Here is a 14,580-nt window from a genome sequence, read left to right on the forward strand (position 1 = left end):
AGAAAAACTAAAATGTTATGAATATAAGACCGTAAAAGTGCACTCGCCCCCAGTTCTCCCACCCACTCGCCACTGCGCCCTATAAAGTGATAAAAAGCCCTTTAAAAACGTAGCTGATTCCAGCGCTGATGTCCCATGGTACTGGGTAGGGTTCCTTCTCCGCCTCCCTCAGCCAATGTGGGAAACCAAGTGCAAATGCGGGGTGAGTGCTGTACCATTGGACCTTCCACATGGGAAAGCATTGACTTGATTCTTTCTTATGGGGTTTGTCGACATGCTGAATGTCCTCACGCACTGCGTAAAGCTGTCCAGCATCATGTCACAGAGTCAAACTTCGTGAAAAACTGCAGGAAGGGCCTATATTTGCTGTCTACTAATCAGCCACTAGAGGCAGTCTTAACACTGCAGTGTTTTACAATGAGACATAGTGTTATGGTTCCCTATAATGTCCCTTTAATGCTGAATTTTTATCCACATTCAAATCTAATCCTATGCCTTAGCCACACCTATCTTTTAGCCAAAGCAACTTCCATATTACAAGTACTCTGAGTATGTACTTAGCCCAGCCTATGAAAGACCAGTGAGCGCCGAATTGCCAACGGCAATCCACAATATCTGAAGTGTTTCATCCACAGTCAGTTGCAGGATTTACGCATAGTCTAGTCTACTTATAGTCTTTGAGTAGGTCCAGAGATTGCTAATGGACAAAATGTTGTGTTGCAGATTCATACATTGTAACTTTTTGTTCTTTAGTACCTAGCCTAAGGTGTGTGTGTGTGTCGGGATATCTTTCGCCTACTATTGTATCGGTTTGGTATCTTGAGGAGCTACGTCTCGCCTCTCAGCACCCTGGTTAGGAAACTGGTGTGTGCTTACACTGCCATTAACTGCGATGGATCAGCTAAACGTATATACAAATAAATGTACAACAAAATATATACTTTCTCCTTAATCGATCCACCCATCCTTCCCCTTAAATCACTCTCCCTGACCTTAAACTCTCACATGCAAGGAGATTATTGTTAGATTTACGCTATATAGATGCTATTGGAGTCTGTCATTACTAGACCCGAACAAGGACACTCTGGGCATCACATTATGTATGAGCAATGGGGCTTTCTCCGGGTACTCCTATTGGGTGGATTGGTGTCTCCCTCTAAAACAGGGCTTGACATATGTGCTTGGACTCTAGGAGCCAGCTAAAAACGTTAGTAGTCTGTTTTTTTTTCGTTTTGTTTTTTACTAACAAAGTTTAATTTTTAACTACAAAAATACAATTCTTAGTGGGACGCTATAGTCACCATAACCACTACATACAGCTAAATGTATCTATATCCTGTCCCTGCATGCTTTTCAGATAAAAGGCAGCGTTTACATTGCTGCCTAGTAACACCTCTAGTCGCCAAGACGGCCACTAGAGGTAATTCCTAGTCTAGTTCAGCGGCAAGGTTCAGCATCTCCACACTCTGCATGGAAGCGTTGAATGTTCCCCATAGAGATGCATTGAGGTGATCTTGATTGGGGCAGCACAGCATTTTTGTTGCGCATGTGCAATAGCCTCCATATTCTTTCCCATGAAAGCATTGGCCTGGCCTGGCTGAGATCTTCAAGTGACACACTCACAAAAATGTTTTTTATTAATAATTTATGTCCAACCAACCGCCCTACCTGGGAGAGCTGTAGGTGATCATTTCCCTGGGGTCCAGCAGGGCTTGTATAATCTTTAAGGTCTTCTTGCTTGGCTCCCTCCCGCGATGTTTAGTGGTTATTTGACTTTGGCATTGATTTTGACTTCGCTGTTTTCTGGTATCCCTGACCTCTGGCTTTCTTTTATTGTTGTGTCCCTTTCTGTGTCCCCTGACCTCGGCTATTCCTGACTATTCTCTGGTACGTGAGTCCGGCCATTCTAAGGCCCGGTATAAGTTACCGATTAGTCTCCTGTGTTACACAATTCTACGTGCTGGATCATACTGTAATCCTGTCATACTATACCTCGTCTATCAGATTTATGAGTATAGGATGTTAGCATCCTATATTTGGAATAACCTTTAATTTTCAGCAATAAAAAATTCTTAATTTACAATGAGAGACGATCGAATGCTCCGTACCCAAAAAGTCATCACACTTCGAAGGTTATTAACGAACGTGAGAAATGATAGGAATTCACAGTGAAATTCAAAGCTAAGGCTTAAATAACCAAAAACTGGATGCATAATAGACTTGGAAGATTTATCCAGTTTGGCTATTTTGACATTTATTTGAAATTGGATTTGAAATTCCAACAATTATGACTTTAGTAAATAAGCTTGTTACTGTTGTATGGAAAAAAACAGCCATAGATCAACCTTGGCTCATACTCTGATACCTGCAAATATACGTAGATTAAACCCATCTCTCCCACTAAAGGGGCAAGCTACTGATCTGATAAAAACTCAGTGTATTTTTTATTAAAAGTTTAAGTGTACTTTTTATTCCTGGATAATCCATGGCAACATTGCATATTGTGATGCTGCCAATGGATATATCCAGGAAAAGAAAATTACGGTAAGTATGGTTACATTTTCCTTATTCTATCCCTGCAATGGTTTTTTTTTTTTTTTTTTTTAAATCAGTCTTACACGTAGCCAAAGATTATATTTGAAATACAAACGACTTCATATGGCGTAAAGAAAACATTACTTAAAGGACCACTATAGGCACCCAGACCACTTCAGCTTAATGAAGTGGTCTGGGTGCCAGGTCCATCAAGGATTAACCCTGCCTGCTGTAAACATAGCAGTTTCAGAGAAACTGCTATGTTTACATTAGGGTTAATCCAGCCTCTAGTGGCCGTCTCATTGACAGCCGCTAGAGGCGCTTCTCAGTGTGATTTTCACAGTGAGAAGACGCCAGCGTCCATAGGAAAGCATTGAGCATGTTTTCCTATGGACTGGCAGAATGTGCGCGCGGGTCTTGCCGCGCATGCACATTCAGCCGATGACATCAGAAGAGGGAGGAGAGTCCCCAGCGCCGAGGGAGCCCGGCGCTGGAGAAAGGTGAGTGTTTAATCCCCTTCAGCCCAGCGGGAGTGGGACCCTGAGGGTGGGGGCACCCTCAGGGCACTATAGTGCCAGGAAAACGAGTGCAACTACATGTATTCCTGACCCTATAGTGTTAACACGACCATCTAGCCCCCCTGGGCCCCTCTTGCCTCCAGAAGCTGTAAACCTGCATGCGGTTAGACTCAGGAAAAACAAGCAGTCTGATGACATGTAATAGCCTGATCCAATCACAGTGCTTCCCCATAGGATTGTCTGAGACTGACAAGGAGGCAGAGCCAGCATGATTCAAACACAGCCCTGAATTGAATCAATGAATCTCTACGAGGAAAGTTCAGTGTCTGCATGCAGTGGGAGGAGATACTGAATCACAGGATGCTCGTGCACAGCAGATCTGAGTGGATGGAGACATATTATGCCTCCATCAACTCAGAAGTCCCTCTGGTTCACTCTGAGTGACTGCAACTGTAGGTGTTCCTAGCTTTCAATGTAAACACTGTATTTTCTCAGAAAATACAGTGTTTACATGAGAGAGGCTGTAGGGAGCTATAGTTCTCACCTGAACAACCTCATTAAGCTTAAGTTGTTCAGGTGACTATAGTGTCCCTTTAACCTCCCTGGCGGTCTGATTAGGTCAGTATTTTTTAATGTTAAAGCGGTACATTGTTTTTACAATGTATTGTGTGTATTTTATTTTCACCGGGGCTCGTAGGGACAAGGTAAGTGATACTACAGTGTAATCCTGTAGAATGTTGCATATTCTATGTTTTTATTGCTTATTTATGGTTGTCTGGATTGACATAAGTAACAGATGGTATCAATAAGTCACAAGGTTTTCATGTATGAGAAGTCTGGAATGTGGATTGGGGGTCTTGTCCTTATATGGCTAGAGTTATAGTCTGACGTCACTATGGACACATCTATATAGTAACTGAACAAAGGGACACAAGGTCTCTCTCTCTCTCTCTCTCTTGGCTCTTCTTCAGTTACAGCTATGTAACAATGCAACTCTCCCTTCAGAAGTCCAGCCATTATCATATGCTGTTGAACATCCACGATCATGTAACATCCTTTGTTGTTTTATTATGTATCCGTAACTCTAAGAATAAACATGAAGTAACCGCAAGTCAGATTAAGTATTGGTACTTTTCATTAATATAGACATATATTAATGTTTGAGCCTTTGACCCAAGACTATATATAGTGTATATATCAGTCAACTGGAAAAAGACACAGAAGAAACAAAGATTTTACAAATCCTGAGCGTGGCTCGGAGTTACTGCTTTTGGTACTGAACATTATCCCCGATCCCCGCTCGGTATTACCGCCAGGGAGGCTAAATAAATAACTTCTTAGAGAACAAGATAGATACATTTTAATAGGAGCAATGAACCTTACGAGTTTGGAGGGCACACAAGTTATTTGCATTCATATACAATTAAAAACAAACAGTAATGCTGGTTTACTTTCTCCTATGCTGCTCCAATTTCAAATGCGTTAGAGCCGAGCTTATTGCCTACCTTGTTTTATCGTGAACGATGGGCGAAAGCCAGCATGCTTTATTTTATTATTTTTTTTTACAATTGTCGTGATATTCCTTTAAACAAAAAATGTTGCGCACACAAAGGTATCATCTTCTATTTGGCTAATCTAATATGTATTTTCTATGACTCCAATATTTGCCGAACGACTCGCTGTAATGAAAAAAAGACGAAAAAAAAACCAAACAAACCGTAATAATCACTATTAAGAAAATAAAGGAAGCATCATGACAGGCTTAGTCACTTCCTGGTTTGGGAAGAGCAGATTTAGAAAAAATAAACTTAAAAGGGGAGAATCTTCATTTCTTTTTGATATTTTAATTAATTTTCTAATCAACAAGAAAGTATATCTATTCCAGCCTAGAGCAGGGGTTCCCAACCCCGTCCTCCACTACCCCTTACCAGGCCAGGACTTAGAGATTACCCTGTTGTCTAAAGTGTGTTTTTTTTTCTCTAAAAACACCTTAGACACAATTGGGCAATTCTTAAATCGTGGACTGTTAGGGGGACCCACTGGCCTAGAGAGTCTCTTTTACAGATCCTCATGTAAGTGTTATTTCATATTTCACAATTGTCGTATTGTTGCTGGTATTATCTTCCGATTGTGCAGATGCAGGCTTTGCACCTGTTCCCCTTTGGTATTGGGCTCGCTTGTGACACACCAGACCCTTTATCTTGTGTATCATGTGTGAAAAGTGTATATTTTTTTCCATTTTATAAAAAGCGCTGATTTCAGTAGAAATTGGCACATTTATAAATTAATCTTATTACACCCCACTGGCTGTTAGACAGCGGGTCCTGTTACTTACTGGTTGCTTATTCATTAGTTGCTCAGTAGAGGTAAACTCAAGAGGCAGAGAATTACCCAGAGCACTTGCCTTGCACAGACTTCTCATTGAGCTGCATTGGGAAGTCTGTGATTGGACAGCCACAGAATGTCTGGGCGGGGTTAGAAGGGGAGGGCTTGCAAATCCTGCAGACAAGAGATCTGCCGCTTTTGCAAGCTGTTTTTAGATCGGGGCTTGACAAATTTGTTAGGAGCCAGTCATTTACCACGAGAAAAATGCAATTCTTAAAGAGACATTATTAGTCACCAGAACCACTACAGCTTGATGTAGTTGTTCTGGTGTCTGTAGCCTGCACGCTCTCAGGATAAACACTGCATTTTCATTGAAGGCAGGGTTTACATTGCTGCTTAGTAACACCTCTAGTGACAGTCACTCAGACGGCCACTAGACAGTCCTGGAAAACACCGTGCAGCACCCAGGTTCAGGGTCTCCAGCCTCTGAAAGGAGGCGCTCAATGTTCCTCATAGAGATTCATTAATTCAATGCATCTCTGAGGAGATGCGGTTTGGCACATTTTCTGCGCGTGCACAAAATCATCCCAATGGTTTCCTGAAATTCCATTTGTAAAAGGACAAACTATCCATTATAGAATATCAGGTAAAAAAATAAATAAAAGAATGAAATCTTTTAATCAAGTCTGCCTTTTTGTATTTGAACCCATCCATGCAAGAGAGGCAGCACTTCTACTTTTAAATACAATGTATTCAAAAAAAAACGAACAACAAAAAAATGACATGCCAAGAATCCAGCTTACAACGCAACAGCCATTCTATTGCTCACTCAGCAATGGGGAATGCACGGAAGGAGTACTAGGCATGGCCTTTAATAACATTACAAGTAACGCTCTATGTATTGCAGCGTTTTCAGTAGTTCCGTGTTTTCCTGTGTAAAATACTCAAATAAGCTTAGCACAACTGCAAGTATGCACATTCACATTACTGAAAATCTTGCTGCAGCTACGTTGCATTTACAACTGCCTTCAACAGTACAAATGGGAATTGATGGCGGCCAAATTCTGCAGGTTTTTGTATTGATATTTTTGCAAAAAAAGACATCCCCGCATGCATATTAAACAAGGAAAGGGGTTTTAAAAGGCACACTCCAGACCTCCGAAGCAGTTCGGCTTGATGAAATGATTTAAAGGGTGATAAAAAGTCTCTCTAGTTGCAATTTCAAGAGGAATCTGTAATTTTATGAATTAAATTTAGGGACACCCCCTACCAGTCAAGCAGACAGCCAGGAGAGCTCCGCAATTCATTCAGCCTGAACAATCATTCAAGCAGATGTGACAGCGTCCATAGGGATGCATTAGTCTAATATTTCCCCATGAGAAGCGTTTTATTTGGCGACCAGCACATTTGTGGTAATTGCCGCGCATGTGCCATTTCAGCTGGAGAGGAAAGAGAAATTTGGCACGGGCAACCTCTTGGGAAAAAGTTAAGAAGTTTCAAGAGAGAAAGGACTTGTTTTGGTGTATATAACATTTTTTTTTCATTTTGGAAGGGGTGCATTTAAAGAAATAGTTTTTTTTAATGGTGGAGTGGGTTAGATTAAATTAAAGGACCACCATAGGGTCAGGAATATAAACGTGTATTCCTGACCCTATAGTGTTAAAAACCCATTTTAGGCTTCCGGCCCTCCTTAAAACAAAAGAAAACATACCTTTATTCCAGTGCTGCGCAGGTCCGCTGGTTCCATCAAACCTGACAATCTCAACAAATCCAATGGGTTCCCGTAGCAAAAGGCCAATGCCGTGCTGGCAAATAATCATCTCCTCATAGAGATACATTGACTCAAAGCATCTCTATGGGGAAAGTTCAGCTGAAAAGACAGTGTTCACAGCAAGAAGCCTGAAGGGAACATACTATACTCAGCAGAACAAATACAATAAGCTGTAGCTGAATGAGGACTCTAAGAACCCCAAATCATAACACTATGTATATATATATTTTTTTAAAAATAAAAAATACCTCTATCACACAGGTTTATGAATGGAGGAGCTAGTGATCAGCTAATGCGCTCAGCCTCTCCGTTGCGCTCCGTCAGAGCCTGATTGATTAAGCATAGGTCCACCACAGGACGTTGCTGGGCACAGAATATGGGCACCATCTTCATAATTTTGGTATGAAATCATTCATTAATGGTTAACCCCTTAAGGTGAGATGGTGCCTGGGACCTTCTAGCACCATAAAAACTTAAATTTGTAAATAAGTTGTTATGGTGCCCAAAGTGATCTTTAAAATGTGTGAATACCTGAAGTGCTTCTTTAAATATCACATGCAAGTCCAATCCATTGTATATCCAACCGAGGCCAGAAAAGTACTTTATGGTATCATTAAAACTCACAATACAGTGATGGAAACCTTTTGAAAATGCTGATATCACCAAATAAAACAACATTATTAATCAACAAAACTGGGAACTTTTTTTTTTTTTCGGGAAAACATTACAAAAGAAATTATATTCTAAATCATATATATGAAAAGCAACTGCCTCTAAACTAATTAATACAACTAAGTGTTTCTATTTTAGGGTTTATTGACTGCACTACTAGAGCAATATAACCCAAATCTTTACATTTCCTGAAACGTGTTTCATAAACTAATTGTTTTTTAATAATAATTAGGAAAATAATAAAGATTATTGTACAATAATTAAGAAAATATAAGATGTCCTTTGCATGCATATTGAAAGGGTTTCAGAATATATTTTAAAAAAAATTAAAAAAAACAATCTAAGAACAATTCTTTTTTTAGCAATACGAGGACCGTTTCCCCAATTATATTTGAGTACGAAGTAAATCTTCAGATTACTTTTAGAATGGACATCTATAAATTGAGATGCATGCTGGAAAAGCAAGTCACAAGGACAAGGAATGAATCCTGAGGTATTGTAAAACGTGTGTGGACACAACATTCTGTATAAAAAAAACAAAAAACAGTATATAGAAATCCCACACATGCAAACACAAACGAACAAACAAAACCAAAACAAGAAACCCTTCAACGTCAACGTGAATGTTAAGCACACACCTTGTTTCCATGTTAAATTCCTTAAAAAAGAGAATATTTTTTTTTATAAATATATCTTAAAATATTTATGATATTTTGGAACCGAAAAACCTATCTACTGGCATGTTATCATTTCTTCCCGGACGTGGTTTTATCTTCTGAATCTAGTGCGGCAATCTGGCTAAACCTCTCAAGAATGTCTTCTGCTGTTAGTTTTGGAAGTCCTCTATCCAGGGGACAGCCTTCAACAAGACTGTTCATAGGGGTGGGAGGAAAGGAGTTCTCATCTTCTGCTCCGTCATCTGTCTGTTTTTTGAAACCATAATTAAATCTGGCAGCTCTTGGCTCCTCTCCGACACAATTATCTGGGTTATCAAACTGATCTCCAAACTCCACGATGAATTGATTATCTTCCAAGCCTTCATTTGCCAGTGGGGCTCCACCACCCACGTGTCCTTTACTCTTTTCATTATCCTGAAATGGCTGCATGGAGTTGGATGAACTGTCCCCGAGGTCTCTCTTCCTTAAAAAATCTTTAAGAATTGGCAGAACTTTTTTCCGTGAAGCAATGGTATTACCTTGGTGGTAGGCAGCAAGGTTTTCACATGGATTAGAGGCAATTGGTGAGAGAGCAAGAGTTGGGTTTGTAGCTTGCTCCAAGACTTTGCACACCTACAAAAGTAAAACAAGAGTGTCTTCAATAACAATATTTAGAACATTTGTACACTAACAAAATCCTATATAAACAGGAAACATGACTGTGTTCTTATCCCCCAACGCACGTATAAAGAAGGTTCAGACAAGTTTAATAAACAAAGATTGTAACTAGTGTATATTCCTTATATATAGAAGTTTTTTCTAGATTAGAGCACAACACATTTTGATCAACCGAGAAATGGGATTCGGTGGTCAGAATTAGTCTCCTTACTGGGCAGGAAGGAAAGAAAAATAAATACATGCACTCTCCCCTGACCACTGTGTGAGGTACATAGGTGTCTTATTGCCCACTTGGGTGGGGGAGAGAATAATTCTGTACATAGTGAGATAGAGCAGAGTGTCAGTCCATGTCTCTTGGCAGCTCTACAATCTCCGCTTGGTGGAACATTCCTCCATCTAGCACCTATCAGCTTCCCAAAACATTGTCCACCTACCACCTAAAATCAATACCCCTTGCTCTCAGTATTGTGCCTCCTGCAGGTGTGCTTCTTAGTACAAACACTGCTTTACATAGCACGCCAGCTGGCAGAGCACAGGGACAGCAACGGATTCAGAAAATCGCAGGTTCAGAAAGCACACCAACAGCATTGTGACCCTTGTGAACCTTGCTCCAGGTTAGCCAGAGATTATTTCCAACACATGACGTTATGAACAAACAGGGTTCCTGAGTAGATGGTAAAGACATTCCTTCCAGCTATCAATACACACACACACACAAACACACGTTAGACATCTTTATGATAGAATTTGCTGATTATTATATTTAGCAGAGATTTTACAATTGTTGCATGAACCATACTACTGTATTTTAATGTTTTAATGCAATAAATAAAACATTATGGAACTTGTTTCTTGCTTTGTAATGCATAGGCTATGCTGGGAAAATAATGGTCAGCTTTCTGTTAATAACCATTGTGCTTTTCTTAAAATGTGTCATATCAGAGACTGTAAACGGGCCGTGGAGGAGTTAAAAATTAGAACCGATTTGCTATTCTAAAGAGTATAACTCTGATGTTCAAAGTAGAGGAGCTGGGACAATTTACCCAAATACTGGTTAATAGGCGGTCTCCTACAACAAAGAGAAATACCAGCATCGTAAATACCATGTTTCGGTTTCTGGCAGTAGAGGAGAGACCTAAACACAAGCGGTAATCAAAAGAAATGGTCTTACTGTAACTCACCACGGTTATACCAAACTGCTTGCTGATAAAATGACGGCTTTAGAAATAAAATAAACCGTAGAGGATGTTTATCCAGGATTGCCTTGAGAAGGAGTGTGTGCTGTGCCCAAATAGAGCTCGAATTTCACAATTGCTAAACTTTAAACCTTTGGCCAAGTTAATAAATGACAGGTGCAAGCCAATACCAGAGCAGCCCAGAGGGATATAAATATACTTTCATTTTTTTCCCCAAAAGTAAAAAACTTTGAACATCAGAATTGCGTGCCTGGTCTTATGACACTTTCCAAGCTAATTTGCATTAAATATAGTGATAAAAAAAAAATTAAAAAAAATAAATGTTGGTAAAAAAAACAAAAACCAAAACCAAAAAAAAACCACAACCTTGAACCAAGTCGTAACATTTAAAATGGAAAAAAAATGTTTATGGGGCCAACAAAAGATTATTTACTGGGTTAAAGTGGACCTGCCACCTTTAAATTACAAAGTCCTTAAAGGGACACTATGGCACCCAGACCACTTCAGCTTATTGAAGTGGTCTGGGTGCAGTGTTCCTATTGCACTTAGTGCTGCAATGTTAAACAGTGGAGTTCCAGAGAAATTGTTTACATTGCAGCACCAAGTCTGCCTACAGTGGCTGTCTACCAGCTACTAAACGGCTTCCTGGTTTGAAACGGACCTATGGCATGCGCAGTAGTGCCTGCTGGTCACAGGATGTCAGAGGGAGTGGAGCGTTGACAGATCGCCGAAGGACATCGGTGCTGGGATAAGGTAAGTAAATAAAGGGTTTTAACATGGAAGGGGGGCGAGAGGGAAGTGATAGTGCCAGGAATACAGCTTTGTATTCCTGGCACTATAGTATCCCTTTAAACCTGGTAGTTTGATTGGATATCCTGATAATCAACTGTGAGTGTATTATAGTATAGTGACTTATTATTGACATCCATATAGCGCCAACAGTTTCCGCAGCGTTTTTATTTTTAATAGTAACAGGTTGACGAGGAACCTTCCTTAAACTAACTCCCACTCTAGAGGAGGTGCGGTATAAAAGCGCAATAGGAAGGGCAGAGTGTAAAGGATAGTAACCAAAAGACAGGGTGGAAAAAGTAGCAGAATGGGGGAGACGAGAGAGAAGTGGAGAATGGACCAACTAATTAAGTTGAGAGAGTAATTGGAGTTACCCTGTGAATCCATAGACTATTCTGGATAGGAGACACCTAAAACTGGGAAAAGAGATGTGCTTAGTGAATTAGGTGCAGACACATAGCCCCGTATGATACTCAATCTCCACCTTGTTACATACGGAGTGTAAATTACAAGGAGAAAGGTTAACATACAACATTATGATTTGACATCATTAATACCCATGGGAAAAGGAAACTAATTTACATGAAATGTCATCTATGTTCCTTTTCAAAGTCTGAAAGTTTTATCGCAACAAAATAAACAATCAAAAGATTTAAAAAGAAAGAACAACATATGAATGAAATGAACAGAAGTAATCGTTTCCTTTTATATATGTGGATTATGATACAAATACACAGCTGTGGTTCATCCTAAAAATGGAAATTCGTGTGTTCGCCACCTAGTGTTAAAGCTTGTGAACTTTACATTTCTTTCTAAAGTCGCCTTCATACATTATTATTATTTTATTATTTATATAGCGCCATCAGATTCCGTAGCGCTGTACATACCAGTGTCCTGTGCTCTTGGTGTGGACTGTACACAGCTATCTGTCTCACCGGTTCATTCTCACTGCTAAAAGTGATAGCCATGGTGATAAGCACATTGTACCCATGTTTGTCACAAAAGACGCGGAGATCAGACTCCATGTTGATCCGATGCAGAAAATCCTACGACAAAAACAACGGAGTTAGAGCAGATAATCACAACTTCCGGCTGTTAACAGTGAGATTTCTAAATAAAATAAAAACTAGATGAAGCAGTTGACGGATTCCTGAATTTGCCTGTACGTGGAGAAGAAAAGGCTGAGAAATGCCCTTGGCAGACATTAAAGGGACACCCCAAGTAACAGAGCTTGTGTTTCGTACACAGTTATGGTGCAGGGATCTCCTCTGTGCCTGGCGCACAGCTGTCTATTGTCACAGTGAATAAGAAATTAATCACTGGCGTAAGCCTGCTCATTGATTGCGGAGACGGAGGAGGAAGCTGTACTTCAATCACAATCAGAGAAAAAAAATATCATAAAATATCCAGAACACATCTGACTTACAAAAACTGATGGTCAGCATATGAAAAGTGCTGCCCTGTAGTATGGAGACGTCAAATTCTGCAGGTAGTAAAACTGGGTGATAAATCAACCAGGAAACCTGCAGCAAATGTTACTTACTACAGGGCAGCATTTCCATATACTGCCAATAAACATGATGGAATGATGTGTGTCCAGGACATATAGTGAGTAAAGCAACCATAACTATACCTCCGTTATACAGGGTTAGTAAATAGCTATATCCCAGATATACAGGGTTAGTAAATAGCTATATCCCAGATTTACAGGGATAGTAAATAGCTATATCCCAGATTTACAGGGATAGTAAATAGCTATATCCCAGATATACAGGGATAGTAAAGAGCTACATCCCAGATATACAGGGTTAGTAAAGGGCTATATCCCAGATATACAGGGTTAGTAAAGGGCTACATCCCAGATATACAGGGTTAGTAAAGGGCTATATCCCAAATATACAGGGTTAGTAAAGGGCTATATCCCAGATATACAGGGTTAGTAAAGGGCTATATCCCAGATATACAGGGTTAGTAAAGGGCTATATCCCAGATATACAGGGATAGTAAAGAGCTATATCCCAGATATACAGGGATAGTAAAGAGCTATATCCCAGATATACAGGGTTAGTAAAGAGCTATATCACAGATATACAGGGTTAGTAAAGAGCTATATCCCAGATATACAGGGATAGTAAAGAGCTATATCCACGATATACAGGGATAGTAAAGAGCTTTAAAATATTTTTATAAAGAACCATTCAAAGGGACAATAACACCTTTAGCCTAAGGAAGCAGTTTTGGTGTATAGATCATGCACCTGCAGTCTCACTGCTCAATTCTCTGCCATTTAGGAGTTAAATCACTTTTGTTTCTGTTTATGCAGTCCTAGCCACACCTTCCCTGGCTGTGACTCACAAAGTCTTCATGAAAAATGGTTTTGTTTTCAATCAGATGTTAAAGGGACACTATAGTCATCAGAACAACTACAGCTTATTTAAATTGTTTTGGTCAGTAGAATCATTACATTCAGGCCTTTTGCTGTAAACACTGTCTTTTCAGAAAAAAAAAAATCAGTGTTTACATTACAGCCTAGTGATAACTTTACTGGCCACTCCTCAGATGGCTGTTAGAGATCCTTCCTGGGTCATGGCTGCCTAAAATGCATCCAAACATTCAGTGTCTCCTCCCTCTGCATGCAGACACTGAACTTCCCTCATAGAGATCCATTAAATCAATTCATCTCTATGAGGAGATGCTGATTGGCCAGGGCTGTGTTTGAATCATGCTGGCTCTGCCCCTGATCTGCTCTGTCAGTCTCAGCCAATCCTATGGGGAAGCACTGTGATTGGATCAGGCTACCACTTCTGATTATGTCAGCAGGCAGGTCTAAAGGAAACAGGGACAAAATAAACAGCTGCAGACTTGAATACAAGTAAGATTTTACTACATTTAGGGAGGCATGAGGGGACCAGGGTGGCTAGATGGTGGTTTTAACCCCTACAGGGTCAGTAATATAGGTTTGTGTATACCTATAACTTGCTTCAGACTCTTTTATCTCCTGCTCTGTAAATTTAACTGTAATCACACATAGAAGGCCTTAACAGAACAGGAGATACATTCTAAATTAAACAGACTGTGTGATAATTAAAGTTTAAACATTAGAAGTCTCTTAATGGGAAGTGTTTAGGAAGGCTGTGCAAATCACATGCGTGAAGGTGTGACTAGGGCTGCATAAACAAAATGCTTTAGCTCCTAAATGGCAGAGAATTGAGCATTGAGACTGCAGGGGCGTAATCTGTACACACAAAACTGCTTTGTTAAGCTGAAGTTGTTTTGGTGCCTATAGAGTCCCTTTAATGCAATAATTCTCTATGGACAAGCCTTGAGGGCACTGTGCATGTGTGACATCACGGTATGCCTGAATACGAGAGCCGGGAAGTAACAGCCTTGGCTCTCCTATTCAGAGCGTTTCTATATAGTTGTAGCGGTACTTACCCTCT

At 40.0% G+C, this 14,580-nt stretch overlaps 1 protein-coding gene across 2 annotated transcripts in view; it reads right to left on the reverse strand.

Annotated features, from left to right (window-relative positions):
* Positions 1 to 8,157: 8,157 nt before the first annotated feature.
* PRUNE1 (prune exopolyphosphatase 1) overlaps positions 8,158 to 14,580 on the reverse strand; it is a 40,721-nt gene continuing 34,298 nt past the window's right edge. For both annotated transcript variants that reach the window (XM_063439856.1, XM_063439855.1), the window contains 2 exons: positions 12,028 to 12,186; positions 8,158 to 9,110 (listed from right to left, as the gene is read on the reverse strand). In XM_063439856.1, coding sequence (XP_063295926.1) covers positions 8,568 to 9,110; positions 12,028 to 12,186 — 702 coding nt within the window. In that variant the 3' untranslated portion in view covers positions 8,158 to 8,567. The remainder of the gene's footprint in view (positions 9,111 to 12,027; positions 12,187 to 14,580) is intronic.

The sequence above is a fragment of the Pelobates fuscus genome, chromosome 13 (genome assembly GCF_036172605.1).
Source record: "Pelobates fuscus isolate aPelFus1 chromosome 13, aPelFus1.pri, whole genome shotgun sequence".
Classification (NCBI taxonomy): Eukaryota; Metazoa; Chordata; class Amphibia; order Anura; family Pelobatidae; genus Pelobates; species Pelobates fuscus.